The sequence below is a fragment of the Salminus brasiliensis genome, chromosome 3 (genome assembly GCF_030463535.1).
Source record: "Salminus brasiliensis chromosome 3, fSalBra1.hap2, whole genome shotgun sequence".
Classification (NCBI taxonomy): domain Eukaryota; kingdom Metazoa; phylum Chordata; class Actinopteri; order Characiformes; family Bryconidae; genus Salminus; species Salminus brasiliensis.
The window spans coordinates 1,562,379-1,586,647 of NC_132880.1; the positions used below are offsets into that span (position 1 = coordinate 1,562,379).

Here is a 24,269-nt window from a genome sequence, read left to right on the forward strand (position 1 = left end):
ATCGTTAAAGTCCTGAAGAAGCTCTAAACACACACAGCCCTGCTGGAGATCCAGCAGCTTCACTAAACAAAACAACACACACACACACACACACACACACACACACATTTTAGAGCCTAATATGGAATGTCAGTGATAGTGATGGAGACACACAAGACAGAGAGTCAAGGAATGGACTCCGCAAGACCCCTAAAGGTATCTGGACACCTTCAGACATTACCAGCAGATCCTTTAAGGGAAGTGGGACCACCATGAGCCTTGGGTGTTCATGACCCTGTCGTCAGTTCACCGGTTGTCCTTCCTTGGAGCACTTTTGGTATATACTGACCACTGCACACCAGGAACACCCCACAAGACACTGAGATGTTCTGACCCAGTCGTTTATCTAGAACATCATGGTTCTCCTTAAAGTGTCTCCGATTCTTACGCTTCAGCCCCTTCATCACCTTCAAGACCTGACTGTTCACTCACTGCCTAATATGTAGATCCACCCCTCGTCAGGAGCCGCTGTCTCAGCGTCTGTCTGTTCAGCTGTTCCTGTAGACGTCTGGCGTTGTGTCTTCAGTCTGTGGTCGGCGTCAGAGGGTCTAAGCTGAATGACAGATATGAATGGGGTTCTCAAAGTTGACGTTATCTCACCTTGTGAGCAGCATCCACAGTCCAAACCTGACATGCCTTGTCCCCCAAGCCGAGTCCTCTGAATTACGAGGCCGTCAACGGTTGTGTCTCTGAAGCCCAGTGCGACTGAGCTGCTTCAGGAGATGCAGCGCTGCACCCATCAGCAATCTAACCACTCCGAGAGTTGGTAGAAGATGCTTTGACACAACCACCCGCTCAGCTGGGTTGTTGCTATGCCAACCACAAATTTATTGGACACAACAGACACACATCTGTACAACTATACATCCTCACTGTCATATCAGCCTTATTAGTCTACTCTTCTAGATCTGTTATTCAGTAACTACTAAAATGATTCAGTAATACAAATGATTCAGTGAACAATATTAATGATTCAGTGACTGCTACATCTTCTGTAAATGAGTCAGTATCTACTGCAGTGGTTCAGTACATAACATATATACCTCTGTAGTAATTTCGTATATCTGTATCTTTATATCCGCTACTAAGTATAAAGGATCCACTGTAAATGATTCAGTGACTGCTTTGAACGATTCAATAACTGCTTTAAATGCTTCACTAACTACTACTATCTAATGGTTCAGAATGATTCAGTATCTACTCTCAACGGATTCAGTAAGTACTCTAAATGATTCAGTAAGTACTCTAAAGGATTCAGTAAGTACTCTAAATGATTCAGTAAGTACTCTAAATGATTCAGTAAGTACTCTAAAGGATTCAGTAAGTACTCTAAATGATTCAGTAAGTACTCTCAACTGATTCAGTAAGTACTCTAAAGGATTCAGTAAGTACTCTAAAGGATTCAGTAAGTACTCTAAATGATTCAGTAAGTACAGGCCTTTAGTGTTTAAAGGGTTAACGCTGCAGGTACTGTTACTCTAGCTGAGAGCCACGCTCATGTATGAAGATGTTGAGGTGTGTGTGTGTGATGCTGAGGTGTGTGTGAAGCTGTGTGAAACAGTAGCGCTCGTAATCCATTACATCACTGATAAAGCACAAAAAGAGAGAGTGTGTGTGTGTGTTGTGTCTCTTTTGACTCTGTATCATATCTCTAACCTGTGGACCCCCACCCCCCCCACCCCCCGCCCCCCTCCCTTTTAAATGTGTGTGTGTGTGTGTGTGTGTGTGATGTATGGCAGTACTGCAGTGCAGTTATGTCATCACTGTCCATGTAAAACGATTCCCTACACACACACACACACACACACACACACACACACACACTTTGTCTCTCCTTCTCTCTATATCTGTCTTACTCTGTGCCTCAGTGTGTGTGTGTGTGTGTGTGTTATCAGGCAGGGCAGGGCAGAGGGTCAGATGCTACACTCAGGTCAGGTATGAGAGGATGAAAGAGAAGACAGAGCGGCACAGTGCAGGGTCTCTCTCTCTCTCTCTCTCTCTCTCTCTCTCTCTCTCTCTCTCAGAACAGCTCGTTATGAATCAAACAGAAGTGTGTGTGTGTGTGTGTGTGTGTGTGTGTGTGTGTTAGATCATGTTCTTTACACATTAAATTAACTAATAACTAATCAGTCATCCTGACCTGCTCTGGTGGGACTGGTGGTCTCACTCCTCCTCCTCCACTCCCTCCAGTCTGCAGCCTGACGTTTCGCAAAGACAACAGCGCCATCTCCTGGCGGCCACTTGCACTTGCACATATAAATCAGTGTGGAGCTGGTTGAGGTATGATAGTGTGGTCTGTAGTAACACTGCTGCAGCTTAGCTTGGGTCCAGAGAGGAGGAACAAGCCCAGGCTGCTGGATACCGTGAACTAGAGAGAAGGCCTCATATTAGCCAGAACAGAACAAGGCTAAACTGCTCCAGATAGCTCTAGCAAGGCAAAAGCTTCACCAATTTTGTAATAAAACTAAATAATATAATATAATCATATAAAACATAATATAATATAAAATTATATAACAATTTATTTAATATAATATAATATAATAATATGACCTAATATAATATAATATAATCATATAAAACATAATATAATATAAAATTATATAACAATTTAATTTAATAACAATTTATTTAATATAATATAACATCATACAATATAATATAATATAATAATATGACCTAATATAATATAATATGATATAATATAATATAATATATTACTACATTTATGGAAACATTTAACTTCACATTTTTTCAGAGGTCAGGACTAAACACTGACGGATGTTGGGTTTCCTTCCTTTCATGCCTGGTATTGTTCACATGGTGGGCGGCAAGCTTCCGACCCTTTAACAGACCCCCACATCCCCTTACAACCCTCATAACCTTATATATATATATATATATTAATATATATAGCTCAATGCAAAGGGGTCTTTATAACCCTTTAGCCCACGCCTGGCATTAGGCAGAGAGTCCTATTCTATTGGCAGTACGTCTCTACAGAAACTAGACAAGCTGTGTGTGTGTGTGTGTGTGTGTGTGCACGCATTGGCACATCTGTATCAGCAGTGGGTGCAGCTTAAAGTAGCTGAATGCATTCATTAGGAGGGGTGTCCACAAACATTTGGACATGGGTGTGTTACTAGCGGGGCTTTATAAAGACTGTATAAGAGGCTGGGTGGAGGCTATCGATGTGAACGTGGGTTCCTGAAGCCAGGCAGGTTCCTGAAGACCTACTAAGTGTCTCAACCAGGGAGCACCTGCCCGTTATGTGACCCACATCTATACCTGGAGGGAGGCCATGTTTACCACCTCCAGCACAACGGCAGAGAGTGAGGAGAGCCGAGGAGCAGCTGGCTGAGGAGGTGGGCGCCTCCTGACCACGGCTTTGCAGAGGCCTGCATGGCATGGAGACCACCACCCTCCAACCCCTCCCACCAACCCCCTCCAGCTATGCAGGGCTGATGAAGACCCAATAGTGGCTTAACTTTCATACAACTCCAGCCCTCTCAGCACACCCCTCTTAGAGCGAGCGGTTCAGAAAGCAGCCAATCCGGGGCTTTGCTGCTTGGTCTGTCGCCATGGCAATCACTGGGAGCATCAACATTCAGAAGGTCACCATCCACTATATTTTTTACCATCAATCATCAGTTCAGGTTCAGGAGTTACAGGCGCGGCGGAACTGAACCTTCCAACACTAGGGGGCGCACTAGCCAGATTCGGAACAGCAATTTCCAAATAATTTAGGTTTATGGATTCAGCTACTTTTAAGTTGCACCCATTGCTGACACAGATGTGCAAATGCACACACACACACTCAGCTAGTCCCTGTAGAGAAGAAGTACTGCCAATAGAATAGGACTCTCTGGAGCAGATAAACATGACCCTATCGGCACCATGCTGCCTAATAACGCCAGGTGTGGGCTAGAGGGGTATGAAGCCCCCCAGCAGCATTGAGGAGCTGTGGAACAGTGGAAGAATTGTGTTCTCTGGAATGATGGTGGTGGAGCGCCATCCAGTACTTTTGAATGGAACAAGCTGGGAAGTTCCAGACGCCACTCTTGTCACTGCATGCAACCAAATCCTCACAGCAATGCTCTACTCCAAAATCTAGTAGAAAGTCTTCTTCCCTGGACAGTAGAGACAGTCACTCCAACAGAAGCAGGAGAAACTCTTTTAATACCCTTGATTTCAGAAGAAATACTGAATGAGCAGGTGTCCCAATACTTTTGTCCATTAATAGCAGATGTGCGGATCATTTCTGGCAACCCTTTTGCCTCTCCATGTCAGCAGCATAACAAGTTCCTGCTACAGGAGGACAGATAATTGTGTGTGAAGGAGTAACCTAAGCTCGCTCTCTCTCTTATCTCTGCCCCTGTGAGCCACAGAGATAGCCTATCACCCTCCCCTTCCTCGAGCGTTGGACGAGAGGGGCACTGATAGCACAGTAACATTCGGGAACCGCGCTCCGAGCTCCTTTACTGCTGATAGTTTCAGGCCTCAGGGTGGGTTACACACACACACACACACACACACACACACACACACAGAGAGAGAGAGAAACACGTGTACACTCGGACCGTTAGAGCTGAAAATGTGGTTTAATTGGCTGCTTGAAGTACATGAAGTCCATGCCTGGCTCCTCAGACCTGATTGAAGACTAATCGGAGCAGAAACTAAAAAAGGACAGTTATCTACCTGCAGCTACGTGGTTCTACCGGTTCTGTAGACCGGACTGAATCTACCAGGAACGTTACTGAAGACTGGCAAAGAGGTTCTCAAAGGCTGGAAGCACTTTGCCAGAGAAGCTGCTGCCACTCATACACATATACTGACCACAGCAGAGGAAACCCACCATAGTAAAGAGAACAACAACAATAAGGAGAACCCATGATAGCTTGAGTTGAGCACCTCATCGGCTAAACACTGAGACACCGAAACAAAGGCACTTGAGATTTGAAAGATCGGAAGTTTCTACGCAGATCCGTTCAGCCACTGAATACACAGTGTGGACAAAAGTATTGGGACACACCTTTTTATTTTTATGATTATTTCTATTTTTTTAATCATTGGTGTATTAAGATCGAGCACCGAGACATGCAGTTAACATCAGTGAAAGAACGGGAGGTTCTGAAGAGCTCACTGAACTCCAGCGTGGTTCTGTATGTAATAGGAGACACCGCTGCACCAACAACAACAAGTCAGCTGGTGAAATTTAGACCTTCCCTCCTAGATCTTCCTCCATCAGCTGTAAATGGTGTTATTATTGAACAGTGGAAGAGTTTAGGAGGAACAGCTCACAGAGAGCAGCTCAGCCACCGAGTGTCTGTCAGACCACGTAAAGTTACAGAGCGGGGTCAGGGCCGAGTGCTGAGCTCAGAGCAGAGTGCAGAAAAGTCTCCAACTGACTCAGTAACTGCAGCAGAGCTCCAGACCTGCTGCTGCTGCTAGAGCTTAGAGCAAAGAGGGACCAGCTCCATATTAATAATGCCTATGGGTTTAGAATGGGGCATCTTATAGGAGCTCCTGTAGGTAGAATGCGTAGGGGTCCCAATACTTTTGTCAATTTAGTGTCTGAACTGAATTTGGGCAGAAGAGCTGCCAGGATTTTGTTTTTAAGATTCACATTTTTTAAACTGAGTCAAAGTCCACACCGGCAGCTGCGTGACGCAAATCCACATCCATAAAGAAAAAAAATCCAACCGCCTGAAGTTGTCTTTGCTGCAGCTTAGCTTAGGTCCAGAGAGGAGGAACAAGCCCAGGCTGCTGGATCGAGATCTCCACCTGCTTAGCTGCAGCAGAGCGACCCAGGCAGTTGGACCTAAAGCAGTTTGAACAGAATCCCGGGCCGGATTCTCACTTTCTGGACCTGGATTTGGCGTCTCAGGTGGTGGCGGTGGTGGTTCTTCTATGGCTTCACTCAAAGAACCCTTTAAAGCATCTTTATTTTTAGGAGTGTTAAATGAGTTGTCAGCTTTTTTTCTACAAAAAAAGATTGTTTACTGATTTTTGTCACATATCATCTAAAAAAAAAATAAAAACACACCACAGTAAGAAATAATAAATAAAGATGGAGATACCGTGAACTAGAGAGAAGGCCTCATATTAGCCAGAACAGAACAAGGCTAAACTGCTCCAGATAGCTCTAGCAAGGCAAAAGCTTCACCAATCTAAAACTTGCCTGTTTAAACGGACCAAAGAAACAAAACAATCAAACAAATAAACAACAACAACAACAACAACAACAAAAGAACACTTCGGATGTGCTCACACTGTAAATAAAACCGGTGCTCGCTGTAAAAGTTCTGGTTCAGATAACTTACCAGCAGAAGTAGCTCAGCTGCTAGCTAAGTTTTCTACAGTGTAAAACGGCCTTCTGTAGTTTTGTGTAACATTTTCGTAAACAATACTGTTTGAGAACATCAATCGCATTTGCTGCGATTTTCCTGACGGACGCTCGCGTATGTACGTCAGTTCAATTAGCATAAGACACGTCGGTTGGAACATTAAAAAAAAAAAATTAAAAATTGGATTTACAAGACTCTGACCTCATTTACACCTGGTTCCTTATGCGGATTATGTCTGGATGAGGCCAGGCCACATATCAATGCAAGTGTAAACGCTCCCAGGACACCCCAACCAGCATGCTCATGTGGGGACTCCACTAAATGGGTTCCAGGTGGGCATGGGCTCTGAGTGGGTTTGTATATGTGGTGTTACTGAGACTTCCAACAAATAGGCCCCATCGTTACAGCCCACCTTAAATTTCGCATGGGTACCATCTAGGCCCCATGTGCAGTGTGCAACCCAAATAGGGCCTATGTTTAACCCCTCCTGGTCCCTTCGTTAACCCTGGTGGGCATCCATGTGTGCGGCCAACATGCTAGTCACATGAAGTGACCAGGTGTGAACGAGGTCTGTGTTTCTTCATTCACTAAGCACCACTTAGTAAAGCACCTGATTGATTGAATACATACATAAAGAGCTGGCTCCCTGGCCGTCTATCATATCTTCCAGTTACAAGGTTGGTCTCCTACTTCTCTTAACGCCAGAGCAGACCGAACCACCCCCAAAACACCAACAAACCCCGGGCTGATTGGCCAAGATCTGAACATTCACAGTGGCTGTGACTGAAATGGATCCCTACTCCCTCACTAGTAGTGCGCTGTCCAGAAAAGGAGTATTACTAAGCAGCGCCAGAAGCACTAAACACTGTGGACACTCCCTCTTTATCAGCATGTGTCAGTACTGGTCGTACATGAACATGCATGAGTAGTGTTTACATCTCCACACACACACACACACACACACACACACACACACACACACACACACGTGATGAATGTTGATGAATATTGTTACTGAGCAACCTAGACCCACTGTTTACAAACTACACAGGAAAATATCAGAAATTCACGGCATCCAGTGGCTGGTAACAGTTTCAATCCACTGTCTGTTGCTTAGTTACAAACAGACTCACAATGTTTTTTGGTCCACGGTCAGCTAATGTAGCTAGTTAGGCTGTTTACTAAAAATTACAATTATAGCACCTTTAACATAACCCTCAACTTCCACTGTGCCCTAAAATGTAAACAGGGAGACATTTCAGCCACAGCCAGGGTGTTCTTCCCCATTCCTGCCGTTCTAGAGTACACTCTAGAACGCCAATTCACATTGGTTTGGAGGGTTGCTGTTTGTTCTAGAACGTTCTCCCACGTTCATTCATTCACCCAGTTTGAGAACGTTTTTCCCCATCTACACAGATCTCGAATTTGCGCCACAATTCCTGTAGTTCTAAAACACACTCAAAAATTTCCTCCTTCACACCGTTCTCAATAAGAACCAACAAGCAATGCTAGCACTGTGTGGAAGGGGAGAACGCTCTAGAACGGTTAGTGTTAGTCCTAAAATGTTTTCCCCTACTCTTTACACTGTTCTAGAAGATTCCCCCTCCATGGAATCAATGTAAAGCCAGATTAATGTTGGTGTCTGTTGGGGACAGTTGGGTCCGTATACTCTGGCCTGAATGACAAACTGAGGAAGTTCACCTTTTATTAAAAAAAACGAAAAGGCAAAAGTTCCAATTTTAAAATCCGGGAGACGTGCCCAAAACTATTCCAACATCTCCCAAGCACTGAAATGGTTCGGAGTCCAGCTACTTCCTTCAGATTCTGCAAGGCTGAGTCCTCGCCTCGGCTCGGCTCAGGTTTTGTCTTGACTGTTTCTTCCGGAGAAGTTTCCTGAATGCGTTCGTTCGAATGGTCAGAAGTTCCGGATGCTGAAAAAGCCAACGCTGGTGGGCGACTCCTTCACGGTGACCGTGACGAGGTTGGCGGTGACGTCAGTGACAAAAACATGTTCAATCAGGCTGCGTGTGGGTCTCCAGTCCTGACCGGCCTGCATGCCAATCGACAGATCCTGACTTTTGCTGGAGAATGAAGACTCTTGCTCAGACTCCGAACTGGTTCCCTCTTCCCCCGTGCTCATTTCGCTCAGCGTCTTCGCTGCCTTGCTTCCGTCTTTCGAGCCATTTCTGTCCAAGGCTGATGTGAAGCTCAAGCCTTTCTGATGCCTGCCTTGATTGGCTTTCCCCAACCTCTCCGCGGGGTCACTGGAATCTTCGGACTTTACCCGGTCCACCCCAATCGGGATGCTACTGTTGCGTGAACCCATCATCCCTAATCCTGCTGCTTGATTGGCTGGGTTCATCGAAAGGCTTTTCTCTTGCGTCGAGCCTTTTCTTACTGAGCCTCCAGAGTTCCGATGGATGGAGCCTTGGATGCTGCCATCAACTGCAGAAGAGTCACTACCTTGTGCGATTTTGCTTGCACCATGGAGGCTTGCAGGCTGGAGGCTCATAGCCTGGTTACTGGAGCTTTTTACAGAGGACAAAGACGTAGTTGCAGGTTTGTTGCCGGCCGATCGTTGCAGAGGACTTTGCGTCAGAGTTTCCTGCTTTTTCGTCCAGTTCGGAGCTCCCCCTCCTGCCTGCCCGTTGGTACTGCATGCTGTAAGCTTCGAGTTGTGCAAGCTCAGTGACGCCACTCCCGGAGACTTGCATGCGGACGCCTTTAAATCCAGCCCTCCTCCTCCACTCCCCATGTCCGAGAGTTTGAAATCCGCCGTGCCTTTCCCTTGCGACAGCCGTCCAAGCGATCCCGCTGGGCGACCTGGACCCACAGTGGTGAGGGAACTCTTTGTAGACGACGTGTGGGTGAAGGATCCTCTGCTCTGCGCAGCAAGTGGCTCCCTGTTGGCAGCTCGATTCATACCTGTGTAGGTGAAGCTGGCAGGCATGAGGGGTTTCTTGATGTTGCCCCGCAAATCGGACAGAGGGTCTTTCAGCATGGGCTTTCGTGAACTCTTGATCTGACTCTGACGCAAGGCCTTTAGCTCTGGAGTCAAAGGCTTTCTGCCTCGCTTCTTTTTCGGAGGGTCTGGTTTGGCTACTACAATCTGAGCCTTCTTCTGCGGAACGGGGTTCAGCTCCCTAGGACGGGGACTCGTCTTCAGCTTCCTGTCGCTGTTGTCGTCGTCATCGTCGTCGTCGTCCTCATCGTCGTCATCATCATCATCCTCCTCAGAGGAAGAAGAAGAGGAGGACGAAGAAGAGGACGAGCCAGATGAGGATGAAGACGATGAGGAACTACTTGATTTCGAGACTGGTGGAACAGAGTCCTGGTAAAAAGATAACAGGAAAAATAAAATTACTGGATGCTTTGATGGAAACATGAATCTTTTAAGACGGGACATCCTATTTTGGTTCAGTAGCACCACTGTAATGAAGTTTTTCCACTGGGCAGTGCAGTCTGACATGGTACGAGACATATGGTATCCATAAATTTAGCCATTCAAGTCCTCTGTCTGCTCCATGAGCTGCTGTGAGGCACGGTCAACTTTCTATCTACCTTCCTAACTACCAAACACACACTACATTACATTGCCAAAAGTTTTGGGACAACTGCTCATTGGCTGTCTCTTCTGAAATCAAGGGAATTAGAAAGAGTTGATCCTGCTTTAGTTGGAGTAACTGTCCAGGGAAAGAAGGAAAAAGGCATTCTACTAGATTCTGGAGGAGCATTGTTGTGAGGTATGATTGCATTCAGTAACAAAAGTAAGATCACCACCTCACCTTATCATCCCCAACTCCCCAGCTTATCCCAAAAGTATTGTATGGGGCACCACCATCCATCACTCCAGAGAACACAGTTCCTCCACTGCTTTACACCCCTCTACAGGCCACGCCTGCCATTCTGTTCAGTTTATCTGCTCTAGGGAGTCCTATTCTATTGGCAGTGCTTCTCTCCAGGGACCAGAGGTTTACCATCCCAAGCCGCACTGCCCAGTGGAAAAGCACCATAGAGAAGCATTTGTAAGATTTGTAGGGTCCTACTGCATGACGTGCTTACCATGATTTTCCGCGGCCTTCCACGAGGCCGTTTTCCTCGCTTCCGGAGCAACAGTTCTCGCTCCTGCTCCCTGTAAACACAACGAAAACAATAAGAATTAGGAACTACAACTTTACTACTACATTTTTTATCTCTAAAATGTTAAAAGAAACTTCTTTCTGTCTGAAAAGATGGTGATAAAAACCTGCACTAGTGACAATTTTTGATAAAATCAGTGATTTTTGTGGGATATGACTTCATTTAGTTCTGACATACAAAGCAGGTCTCCGACTTCTAAACCAATAAAAAAAAAAGAATATCAAGGATTTTCACCATAAACATTGAACATGTTCCCATATTACATTTATCCAATGTCCAAAACTTGGATCGCCATGTGTCGAACTTTCTGTACCACACCAGAGCGCTCTGGAAGAGCCAAAAATGTTGGGCCATCTTCTACAAGTGTGAAAGGCAGTTGTGAAATCTAGTTCCTGTTTGTTAGAAATTAACAATCTCGCCTCCGCACTTCCTGCCACAGCCTCCCGGCAGCTTCACAAACTGTCATTTTTACACAACAGCCCCTCCTCACCATCCTCCTCTCTTTTCAGCCAAACCTGTGTGCATCACACATCTTACCAACTGCTACACTGACGGCTTTTGACTGCGAGACCACAGTTGCAGGCCGACCTGTACGAGGTGCTGAGAACACCTCCAGAAATCCTGGCCTGATTCCAGCACTGCAGGTCAGATCATAGCATGAAGACTTTCTTGAGACAGATCTACGATGCAGGAAAATGATGACGTTTTTCTTGGGCGTACCTTTCAGGCCATCAAATACGGCGTAAATAAAAAAAAATGACGTCTCTTCAAAGGGTTCTTTGCATGATAACGCAGAAGAACCAGGCTCAGTTTGGGTTCTGTAGGGAAGCATGTTCCTCACCCTCCCACGAACACATCACACACAAGGCTTTCTATGGAACCAACTGTGGTTCTTCTAAGACACTGTTTTTCAACGTTTACCCAAGTTAGCTGAGCCTATTAACCCACCTCCTCACTAAGACTCCCCCTATCGCTAAAATAATAAGGACGAGCACACGCCTCCTCCAACACGTGAGGTCAGCCACCGATGCTGCCTAAGCAGGTCTGATACAACAGTCAACACACGCCTGTGCCGATGGGAAGGGATGAGGGGAGGGAGCACCATCTACCCATTTAGAGAAAGCCCTGCAGACTGTGCTCTCCCAGGTTCCAGCAGCTGATGGCCCCATTTTTAAGCGTGCAGACTCAAGGCATTCCTGGCTCATGAAAAGAGGGCAACATGGAAAGTCCATTCATAAAAAAAGAGAGCTTCCGAAGGTTAGAAGCATATCAGAACATTATGACCACCCCTGGCTTGGAATGACCACAGGTTATCCATGCGGTCCCTGGCCACAAAGGCACTAAACTGGCCACCGTGAAGCCCATCACATCCTTAATCCCATGGTTATCCCCGTAAACCCCTGTGTGTTTCATTGCTCACTGCTACATGAAGGCAACCCTGAAACATCAGCTTCACAAACCCTAGGACAGAACCCTGTGGGCCGCCACGAAAAGGTGCTAAAATGATGAAATAATTCACAGTGATTTCTGCGTTTGGATTAATAACTGCATAACAAACAAAGGGCTTAATTAACTTTACAAAATCTCATGATGAAACCCGTTTGTGGTGTAAAGCCTGCTGTTGTTTTCCTAAACCAGTTCCTCTGGGGACCTGGGCCGAACTAAACAACATAAAGCCTGGCCGAGGTGCCAGACGCCAGAGCCAGGATGTTTATTTGAATGAGCCCTTTGGCAGCTCTGAAATCCATATGCATGTCCGTGGTGCTAAATGGCTGAGAATGGTGCACCATTGACGCCTGGCCAAGCGTTGCAGTCCATATTGTTTGCACATGGAGGAGGAACATCTCGCTGTTCGTCCAACGGGAGCGACCCCCTCCCCTTTCTCCTCACCTCTTGTTAAACGCAGCCAGCAGTCTTGGGTCAAGGAGGTTCTCCTGCGGCTCCCAGCTATTGTGCCTGAAAACACAAATCCAGAAGCCCTTTAGCATTCTTCACCGCCTCGCCCACACATGCAAAACAGCACAGACTCTCGTTTGCAACCCCCTGAATTGTTATTTGGGTATGATTTGGATAAGCTCCTGTAAGTGGGGTTTGTTTTAAAAAAAGAAAAAAAGGAAATTCAAAACTGCTGGCCATGGAGGACCATAAATCTGATAAACCCTCTCCACAGATCCGTCCATTACGGGCCGTTCTTTTGAAGTCTCAACTGGAAGGAAGAAAGAAGAGACGCAGAGCTCCATCTTTTTTCTTTCTGCTCCAGATCTGCGAACTCGGCGTGCCAAAGCTCCTGGTTCACAAATGTTTATCTGCAGGCTGCTTTGGCTAAACACGCGCCCACAATCTCACCAAAATGACCAGGTAAAGCAGCGCAGCCGGCTCAGTAAACACCGCTGGAGAGGGGTTTGTGTAGCTTGGGAGCAGGGAGTGGGAGTTTAGGGTCAGCCTAAATGAAAACAGAGAAGCTTATTTAACCCCCTTAACTCCAGGAGTCCAGGGATGGCTCCAGACTGCATTCCTCACTCTGGCAACTACAGAAACTACACCACTTGCATATCATTGCTGTCGGGCCAAAAAAACAAAACAAAAGACACACCATCACAAATCTCCAAAACGATGACTTTACCGGAGAAGGAAAAACCCTTCCTAACTTTCAAAGAACGTCAACGTAAGAAGATTCTGTTCCAGGTCATTTCAGAGCTTTTCTATTGGTCTGTTCATCATTCTGATATAATGTGAAGAACGGAACGGTGCAACAGTGATGAGATTACTTCACTACACAGAACAACAACAACAACAACAAGTCCCCAAAGGTCCAAAAATAAAGACATTCTTAATGGTCATGTTCTTTTGGGGCGTTTTCATCAGTCCGTCCATTCATCACAAACAGGTAAAGTGTTTCAAATTGGTGTTAAAAAAAAAATAATAATTAAAAAAATATATATATAAAAAAAATTTTTTTATTTATTTCTATTTTTTATTTCTATACACACACAATTTTTGTACATGGTTTTTTATGCTTTTCATGATGAATTGACCAATAGAAATTATCCAAAAATTACCTGGAAGAAAATATTTTAATATTTTACACTAACTTCTATTGAAGATTATTTTGATATATTTATATATGAAAGAGTATATATGTGAAAGAGTTTTTAATTAATGTTAAATTAACATTGTTAAATTAATTGTGATTGATTATTGATTTGAGGTCATATCAGCACTATTTAAAACTAAAATTTAATGACTATATAGTTGTGATATTTATATGCTGATCGTCAATAAATATTAGAATTTTACCCCTGCTTCTATTGCTTCTATGTTGTAAACTGGACAGGGTGGGGCCACATGACTGCTACACACGGTACTTTTAAGGGGGCAGTACATGAACACACACAGCGGAGAAAGTACCAACAGAATTTATGGATTAAAAGTAGTCATTGCTCAGCACTAGTCTGAAAGAGCAGTTGCTGATCACGGAGTTCTGAGTACTGGGCCTGCTGGAGAGGAAACTACACCCTCTAGTCCTTCACTCGGTTTCTCTTCAGAAATGTGTAATGTTTAGAGTAGCCCTAGGCTCCGCTGAACAGATTATTATTACTATTATTAACCTTTTTTTTTTTTAGGTACACAGTAACAGACCTGGGTCTAGCGTCTGAAAGCAGATCACGACCACATCAGTAAAACAGACATGTGCTCCTAAAGGAAATCTTCACCAGAACTATCGACATAATTAACGATTAAGATGTAAACAGGGTTTAAGGGGTTTGGGGTGGGGGTCAGAATTAGGAGTTACCCGGTCAGAATTAGGAGTTCTACAGAGGAGGTGAACGGAAGCAGACGTCTGAAGCTCTAATAAAAAAAGCTCCTCACAGAAAGTTCTTCACCTAATGGTGATGAAGATGCTGCCTGATGCCTGAGACACTGTTCTACCAGAGTTCTGATTCTACCATTCCTGGTGGAGGGATACATGCAAGTCTTTTACCCTCAGAACACATCTAAGATCACTGGTGGCTTTGGCCAGTAAAGAAAAGCGCTCTAATTGTGCTCCAGTCACGGCGACGCCTGTTTCCACTCACCACCACTGTATCTGACGGTCAAACCCACACTGAAGGACTGTTTACATCTCTCAAATCAAGAGAAAAAGAAAAGAAAGCTCTTATGTCCCGAACGTGAAAAAGCAGGTAATTAAAATAATCAATGGCTTTTGCTTTATCTGCCCCCCCACTCCTTCTCAACCCTGCGTCCGTGTGTATGTGGAAGCAGATGGAATGGTTTGTATATGTGTGTGTGCGCGTGTGTGTGTGTGTGTGTGTGTGTGTTGGGGGGGTGAAAGTGGGTTGTGATTGACAGATAAAATGCCTGCTGAGTGGGATTAACAGCGACAATAAAGAGACAGAGAAAGAAGGAGAGACAGGGAGAGGGCGAGATTGCTTGTGCAATATTTAGCATCTAAGGAAGTCGTGCTTATAAGGATAATGATAGAGCCCAATATAGAAAGAAGTGGATGGAGAGAGAGAGAGAGAGAGAGAGAGAGAGAGAGAGAGAGAGAGAGAGAAAGGGGGGTGCGAGATAGTCAGTGCCTGTCTACACTGACTAAATAGGCTGGGTTAAAGGGGATTGTGAGTGCGTGGGGTGTAGCGTGGTGGGGTTGGGGGGGTGAGCTGGGGCAGCTGGAGTTCACCAAAAGCCCCAAACAAGAAGAAGCGCGCGACATCTCAAGGGGGCACACACACACTGAAAGGGGGGCAGAAAGGGGGGCACATACATACAAAAAGAGCCAGAAGTACAAATTTGACTCATTCTAAAGTAAAGAAATATCACAGAAAATTACTTTAGACTAATTACACTTATATAGATAATATAAACACAGTTACATAACTAACATACTAACATCAGTAATTAAAGTCACAGTAATAGAAGGTAGCACGTCTGTGCTTTAATTAAGTGAAAAAAAAGTTTGTTTAAAGTGATTAAATAATTTTAGAATAATAAATACTACTTTAATTACTTTATAAATGCACATTTATGGTAAATAGGTAGATAGTTAGCTATAGCTATCTAACTAGGACAATTTACGACCTGACAGTTAGCTAGTAGCTATCTAGCACTAGCTAGTAAACAGTTTAAGCTGGATACATGTTAGCTAGCACTAGATATAGATATATATATATATATTTAAAGAGTTTTTAAGAGAGGTGGCGATATCTAGCTATAGCTATAAATAAAAGGGAGGGTAGCTGGATAATTGGGTAGCTAGTTATAGCTATCTATCTAGTAGTTAGCACTAGCTAGCTAGCGTTATATGAAATCTTACGACGCGTAGCTACTAGCTATCTATCTAAGTTGAAAAGTTTAGATAAATGGGATTAAATGCGGGTTAAATTGATTTTTAGATGATGTGTGAGGTTCATTTTTTGCAGTATGTGGGTGTAAGTGTGTCCGGGCGGTGCAACAAGCTGCTGTGGTGGTGGTGTTGTTGTGCTGCTCGGCGAAGCTGGAGTTGGGGGGAATTGTCCGTTCCACCTTAAATGGCTACAGCAGTTACATTCAGGCGCGCCCGGCGCCCGGCGCGCCTGAATGTAACTGCTGTAGCCATTTAAGGTGGAACGGACAATTCGACCACGGAGCCCCAACTTCGGCTTCGCTGCTCATTGTGTGCGGTGCTCTCGCTCTCTTACTTGGCCGACCATCCTCTCCACTTCACCAGATACTCCAACTTCCCCTGCGGAAACACACGATCGCGATTACCGGGAGAAGGGGGGCGTGTTTACAAACAACAACAACAACAACAAACAACAACAACAAGCTCACCTTACGGAGCCTTTTGTTCAGGATGCACTCGGCATCAAAAACCTGCTCTCCCACCGCGCTCAGCTCCTCCATGTCTGCCAGCACCAGCCCCTCTCTCTCTCTCTCTCTCTCTCTCAGTCACACACACACACACACACACTCTCTCTCTCTGGCACGTCGGCTTAAAAGAAAAGCCCCAAAGGCTAAAGGAAGGCGCGAGGGGGAGGAGAGAGAGAGAGAGAGAGAGAGAGAGAGAGAGAGAGAGAGAGGGAGAGAGAGAGAGAGAGAGAGAGAGAAAACAAAACAAAACACAAACGCTAAAAACAACGGAGATGAACCTCGACGGGCACCGTCCGAGCTGACGTCATGGCGCTTCCATCCGGGTACTTTGAAGAGCGACGCGAATTAGCAGGGGAAATAAATACAATTAAAATAATTAAAATAATTAAAAAAGAGTTATAATATAATTAATCGTATATATACAAATATAAAATAATTAAACGCTAACAATGTTTGATATACAATATAATGAATAATATAAAACATAATTAATATATAATTATGAAAACTATTACATTAATTAAAAGTCTAAAAATATAATATTAATAATAATAACAGTGGTTGATTTATAATAGAATTAATCATATAAAACATAATTAATATATAACAATATTAATAATGTAATTATAAAAACTATGAAATTAATTAAAATTCTAAAAAATATAATAATAATAATAATAATAGTAATAATAACAATGGTTGATTTATAATATAATTAATCGTCTAAAAACATATAACAATAATAATAATGTAATTATTAGAAATACATTACAGACAATAATACAAATATAAAATGATTAAAAACGCCAACAATGTAATATAATGATATATAATAAAATAAATCATAAAAATATATAATTAATATATAACAATATTAATAATGTAATTTAAAAACTATGAAATTTATTAAAATAATAAAATGACTAAAAACGCAAACAATGGTTGATTACTAATATAATTAATAATATAAAACATAATATATAACAATATTAATAATGTAATGATCAAAAATACAATTAAAATAATTAAAATATAAAATAAGTGTAATAAACACGTAAATGCTAACATTGGTTAATTCTTAATATATTTAATCATATAAAAAACATATAACATTATTAATAATGTAATTTAAAAATACAATTAAAATAATAATACAAATATAAAATAGATAAAAAACGCTAACAATGTTTGCTATATAATATAATTAATAATATAAAAGATAGTTAATATATAACAATATTAATAATGTAATTAAAAAATACCATTAAAATAATTTAAATATAAAATCATTAAAAACACATAAAACACATATATAATATAATTAATCACATAAAAACAGAATTTAGATATAACAATATTAATGCTGTAATTGGAACTATATTATTAATTGCAAGAAACAATATTTGAAACTATTTATATAATATATGTTATTTATTATCATATATATATTATATACAATATATATTTCTTTTAAATGTTTAAACTGTTTTGGTCACAAAAAAGCAAACACAACACAAGTTTAAAACAAAAGCAATTTATTTGAATTCAAAACTGATATATTTTAGAAGTATAAAACATCAGAGTGTGCATTTTTAAATAATGTTCTTTGATCTTTGAGTTCAGACCTTTCAAATGTATTACATTTTGAAAGGTATTACATGTTTATAATAAAGGTAATGAGGGTGTGTTTGAGGACAAAGGGCAGGAAGCAATAACAGTACATTTATTACACTTCCTGTTTGTTTGTTTGCTTGTTTGCATTCTGAGGCTTTGACCAGCTGAGTGCTGTCATCAGTTCACAAAGCCGTTCAGAGTCTAAAAGGAAGCTTCTTTTGTCTGAAAGTCTTCAGTCTTCTCCCAGCCGCTGGTTCTGCCAGATAAACAGAAATGAAGAACTGAGAAAAGTGTGTGGACGTTGTTATAGCTGACCACGACGATGTTTACACATTTACTCAGAGCAGGACAGATAATCAACAGAATGATTAACAGTGCATTCTTCATGTAATTACTGAATAATAAGGTTAAGCATGTAACAAGTGTAACAACTGAAGAGGTCCAGATGTTGTTTCTAATACATTAACAATACTGTTTTCTGTACCTGTTGTTGTTCCTTCTGCGTTTGACGATGTGGCCAATCAGGACGAAAACAAACGTGATAAACAGAAAGCCGGCCACTGCCGCCAGGCCGATGAATGCACGTGTGTGGACATCAGATACAGGGGTTCTGTCTACAACAAGGAGAGAGAGAGAGAGAGAAAGAGCAGCTGTAGGGCTTCATTAACACCAAACAGGAGCACATCTGACTCTACTTCTTCAATCATGTGGTCAGCAAACATCTGTCCAGGTTTGCTGGAATGAAAGAATTGTCAGAACTGCAATAAAAGCACTGGATTCCCACGTCGTTTATGTTCTGTGTGATATTCAAGCCCTTCAAATGTCACCATGTGTTTCATTTCCCTCAGAGTGATTCAGGAAGGAGGCTCACCCTCAAGTGGCTCGGAGGCCATCAGCATTGCCCGTGTGGCGTCCAAGTGGCCATCATTGGGTTCAGGTGTGATGTCCAGCAGGTGGCACATCAACGGGTAGATGTTCACCGTCTCAAATGGCTCCACCTCCAGATTCTTCCGGAAGGCTGGTCCCACTGCCCGGAAGAACGGTTTCATGTCCATGTTCTCGTTGTCAAAACCGTGCTCCCCCTTGTTTACCTGCACTGAAAAGTACTGCAAAGAGAGGGAAAAAGAGGTTTATTCTAATGTTATATAGAGTTAATTACAGGTAGACACTCTCACTGACCACTGACTTTATGTTTATTTGGGTTTATTCTAATGTTATATAGAGTTAATTACAGGTAGACACTCTCACTGACCACTGACTTTATGTTTATTTGGGTTTATTCTAATGTTATATAGAGTTAATTACAGGTAGACACTCTCACTGACCACTGACATTATGTTTATTTGGGTTTATTCTAATGTTATATAGAGTTAATTACAGGTAGACACTCTCACTGACCACTGACTTTATGTTTATTTGGGTTTATTCTAATGTTATATAGAGTTAATTACAGGTAGACACTCTCACTGACCACTGACATTATGTTTATTTGGGTTTATTCTAATGTTATATAGAGTTAATTACAGGTAGACACTCTCACTGACTTTATGTTATCTCTACTTCTGATGATGTAGCAGATGGGATCTGTCTGTAAGGATGATAACGTCTGGATCTCTGAGTGAACCGTCAGAGTTGGCAGCCCTAAAGAAACTAACCATTAACAGACGATAACCTCTGACACTACCTACAGCTGGATGTGCTCTGGAATGCTGCGCTGCATTTTGGCCTAAAGGCATCTCTGTAACAGAACTGTAAAAGTTTCATACACAGTCTTTCACTGAATGATGCTGAACATTCGATTAACAGTCAGAGATCAGTGATGTAGAGGAACAGGGACTAAATCACAGGCACGGCATCGAGGAAAACACTGTTATTTAAAAGTGGTTTAGGAAAAGAAAGTGGTGTTTAGTGTCTCCATTCAGTGTTTAATAACTGTTATTAAGACTACATTACAGTGAGAAAGAGGCAGCACTTTTGATATCAATAATGGCTTACTTTCTAGAGATCTGGGCTGTTTGATACAATAATGGCTTATGTTCTAGATATTTGGGCTGTTTGATACAATAATGGCTTATGTTCTAGATATTTGGGCTGTTTGATACAATAATGGCTTATGTTCTAGATATTTGGGCTGTTTGATACAATAATGGCTTATGTTCTAGATATTTGGGCTGTTTAATACAATAATGGCTTATGTTCTAGATAATTGGGGCTGTTTAATACAATAATGCCTTATGTTCTAGATATTTGGGCTGTTTGATACAATAATGGCTTATGTTCTAGATATTTGGGCTGTTTGATACAATAATGGCTTATGTTCTAGATAATTGGGGCTGTTTAATATAATAATGCCTTATGTTCTAGATAATTTGGGCTGTTTGATACAATAATGGCTTATTTTCTAGAGATCTGGGGCTGTTTTAAAAAGTCATGACTAATCCACCCAGAATAAAATTGCTCCTTTATTTTGATTCAAAAGCAGCACCCACCCCCCCCCCCGCCCCACCGCCCCACCACGCCCCACCGCCCCACCACCCCCCGACTGATGGTACACCAGTACCAGTTTTTGTCTCACTCACCCCGTTAATGACATATCCTGGGTCAGACCAGAGGATGATGGGTAATATGCGGTCATTGTTGGCGAAACGCAGCCTGGATGGCATTTCCTCCTTCTTGTAAACATGGAGGTGTGGATGTGCTCCCTTCAGAGCATTATAAACCTTCTCCAACCTCCCTTCCTTGGGCAGGAGCATGCCTGTGGGCCCGTAATCCACCAGGTGGAACGCCAAGTCTTGGAACGAGAATCCTGGAATCTTATACAGGGTGATCTCCTCTACGAGCCCGTTCCGGAAAATCGTGGTCATGCCATGGTCGGCGGTGATGATGATGTTGAGGCGGTCAGTGAGGCCGTTGCGTTCTGCTGAGCTGCGCATGTAGCCGATGGTGCGGTCCACCTGTTTGACCATCTCTCTGCGCTCCGGAGAGTCCGGCCCATACTTGTGACCTGTGCTGTCCGGCTCACCAAAGTACAGGGACACAAAGTCCAGGTCTTTCTCTCGAAACCAGCTTCCCATTACTTTGTCCACATTCTCGCGCCAAGCCGTCTCATTGCTGTAGTTGTAGAACCGTGGTTCCACCTCAGTCACGTCTGCACTCTCTCCCTGGTAGGTGGAGGCAGTCCCGGGGAAGTGAAGGGAACCAGCCTGAAGACCCTGAGAGTGAGAGAATACAGAGCATCAGGCCTCCTATAAAGAGGCAGCTGTATCACAGTATTGGTCTGTATTAGTCCAGAGAACACAGTTCTGCCACGGCTCCACAGCTCCTAAATGCTGGGGGCTTCAAACCCCTCTACTAGCCCACGCCTGGCATTATTAGGCAGCATGGTGCCAATAGGGTCATATTGTTGATCTGCTCCAGAGAGTCCTATTCTATTGGCAGTATTTCCTCTCTACAGGGACTAGCTATGTGTGTGCGTGTGTATGCATTTGCACATCTGTGTCAGCAATGGGTGCAACTAAAGCTGGATAGCAAATAAAATGGCTATTGCCATCAGGGTGACGCACTGTCCCATTTGCCATCACTGTAAAGAGTAAACAGAGTGACTGTTTACGTCTCAACCAATGAAAAATGTAGAAAAAATGAGTTCATACAGAAAAACTGATCAAATCAGCTTTAGGCTGCACTGTAAGGACGTGCCAGGTGTGCATACCTGTCTTTGAGCAGTGATCCAGATGGGCACAGTGCCATTGTCCCACCATTCGTTCACAAACTGGGTCTGGTAGTATGGTTTCTTCTCAGAGGTGAGGGTGTTGAACCACATGTTGTGGATCACCCCGTGGTTTTCAATGTATTTACCTGCAGAATGAAAGCCTCGGTCAGTCAGAGCATAGCTGGGGACACTCCGGGCAGGACTTTACCCACTGAAAACGTCCGAATGCCTCACTTAATCAGTGCAAAGTGTGATCAGCTGTGTGAGCAAGCTGTGTTATTACAATTGCCCAGAATATTACCAATTATTAATAACAAAGAATTCTAAGACGACACATACCTGAAATCCCTTGACAGGTTTTGTCGTTTTTAAAAACGCCTCTGAGTGGCAATGCTTGACTTTTATGGTGCCTGAGGTAACCATTTCTCTATCTAATCTACCTTCAGCTTGATTTCAGGTGAACAGTAGTTCAGAGGATAAGAGAAAAACAAGTTCAGGTGAAGACGTTTTAGCTCAGTAAGCAGGAGATAATCATTTAGATGAGCAAGTAGATGTTCAGGTGAAGGCCAAGGACAGTGATAAGAGGAACATTAATGATGAGGCAATTGCTTTGATGTTTTCACTGTCAGACAAAAAAGCTCACTCCAAAACCTCGAACATGTCAACTTTACAGGAAACGGAAAAAGCCTCCTGAACTTTCAATGGAAGTCAATGTACATTTTTTAATTACAAGTAATTTTGGAGCATTTCTATTGGTCCATTCATCAAAAAAATTTAATTATGGAGAACATTTTTATAATTTTTTTTATTCTGTCCCACAGCGATGTTATACTTTTTCCAATGTTAAATACTCTAATGAACTGTAATGGAACTATATTTGCATATAAACATAATGCATATTATATTTTCATGAACTCCATATTAGTGTTGTAATGTAAAATGTTTGAATTGAGACACACTTGGCCATACAAGAGATTAGCACCAATTCATTTCCATCAAAATATATAGAATTAGCTCCTCTTAATAGGCGTCTGCACGTTGTGTAGTAACTGTGAGAGTAGCGTGATATTTTTGATGAGGGTCACTAAGGTGAACGCCAGATTCTGTGTGGATTAGCTGGTGGATTATCCCACACTCCTACAATGCAATTAGCAAGCTAAGGCCTGCAGGTACAACAGGTAAAAAAGGAGAGCAGTAGGTCATGGGTCTCTTTGAAAGACTAACTGTTCAGAAAATAAAAATATGACATTGCTGCTGCATTTTTTTGAGTCACTTTTTTAGATTTCTCCATGCGTTGAACCCTGTAGCTGCTTCTGTACACTGTGTGAATATTTTTGGATGAATGGACCAATAGAAATGCTCTAAATTATTTTGAATAAATCTTATTTTCCACATTTCTGTCTTCTCTTGTATAGTCACCTTTTTGGAGATACTTGTTTTTCACTGGACAGCGATATGATATGCTCCAATTAATTTAGGTTAGGATGTTAGTGAGCTTATTGAGGCTTATTGATAACAGGGTTGTAGGTTTGATTCCCGGGCTCAGCAAGCTGCCACTGCTCTGCCCTTGAGCAAGGCCCTTTACCCTCTCTGCTCCCCAGGTGCTGGAGTTGGCTGCCCACCGCTCTTGGTGTGTGTGTGCTCACTGCCCCTAGTTCACTAGTTTGTGTGTGTGTGTGTGTGTGTGTGTGTGTGTGTGCTCACTACCACAGATGGGTCAAATGCAGAGGACACATTCTTCTGTACAGTGACAAATACATGCACCTTTACTTTATATGCCTCTGGGAACATCTGGCTCCATTGGATAGCCTATATCTAAGCTCTGCATGATAAATATTAGCGCTTGCTGTAAATGGTCAGGTGACAGGTGACCGCGTGGGTGCTGTATGTTCTTACCGGTCAGAATAGTAAAGTGGGTAGGGCTGGTCATGGTGAAGAAGGCTGGGGTCACATACGGGGCTTTCACGCCATCTCGTGCCATAGCGTCCAGGTGAGGGGTGTCCACGTCCCTGTCATAGTCCCACCTGAAACATCAGTGTGAATACAGACTGGTTTATTGGAACTGGAAAGAAAAAGCATATGCAATGTTGTTGACAGGTGTGCAGGTGTCTCACCTGAATCCATCAAAGGAGACCAGTAGCACTTTACTGCGGCTTGGGCGTCCAGTCATGGGCATGGCTAGAGAGTGTGCACAAACACACAGACAGACACACAAAGTCCACAGCATGACCGAATGCCTACAGTACAGGTTAACACACAGGTCCAGACTGAGTCCAGTGGTCTTAGCAATGGTTGAGCTTTCCTGAGTCGTCCAGCTTCTTTCTGCGTCTTCCAGCTGGAGATTGTTCCCTCTTCCAGTACACCCCTCTCTCACTCTCGCGCTGATCTGCTCTCGCTCTCTCTCTCTCTCACTCATTTGTTCTTTCTCCGCGGCTAATGAGCAGAGTTTGCCCTGGCTATCTTATCAGATCCTATCTCCTCGATTAGAGAGGTGTTGCCTCAGCATGACATGCTACCATGCAAACACGTTTTAATAAACTTGACAAAAGTATTGGGACACCTGCTTATAT

General features: G+C 43.0%; 2 protein-coding genes across 2 annotated transcripts; both read right to left on the bottom strand.

Annotated features, from left to right (window-relative positions):
• Positions 1–4,601: 4,601 nt before the first annotated feature.
• cbx2 (chromobox homolog 2 (Drosophila Pc class)) lies at positions 4,602–16,494 on the bottom strand. Its single transcript, XM_072675128.1, has 5 exons — positions 16,338–16,494; positions 16,205–16,248; positions 12,417–12,482; positions 10,449–10,518; positions 4,602–9,717 (listed from the first exon to the last, which is right to left on the bottom strand). The coding sequence occupies exons 1-5, from the start codon at positions 16,407–16,409 to the stop codon at positions 8,302–8,304; spliced, it is 1,668 nt and encodes a 555-aa protein (XP_072531229.1). The 5' UTR covers positions 16,410–16,494; the 3' UTR covers positions 4,602–8,301.
• Positions 16,495–18,191: 1,697 nt separating this feature from the next.
• LOC140551148 (ectonucleotide pyrophosphatase/phosphodiesterase family member 7-like) lies at positions 18,192–23,926 on the bottom strand. The gene is made up of 7 exons (XM_072674517.1): positions 23,814–23,926; positions 23,596–23,723; positions 21,700–21,845; positions 20,570–21,202; positions 18,862–19,096; positions 18,475–18,604; positions 18,192–18,246 (listed from the first exon to the last, which is right to left on the bottom strand). Exons 1-7 carry the CDS (start codon positions 23,924–23,926, stop codon positions 18,192–18,194), a joined length of 1,440 nt encoding a protein of 479 aa, XP_072530618.1.
• Positions 23,927–24,269: the final 343 nt, after the last annotated feature.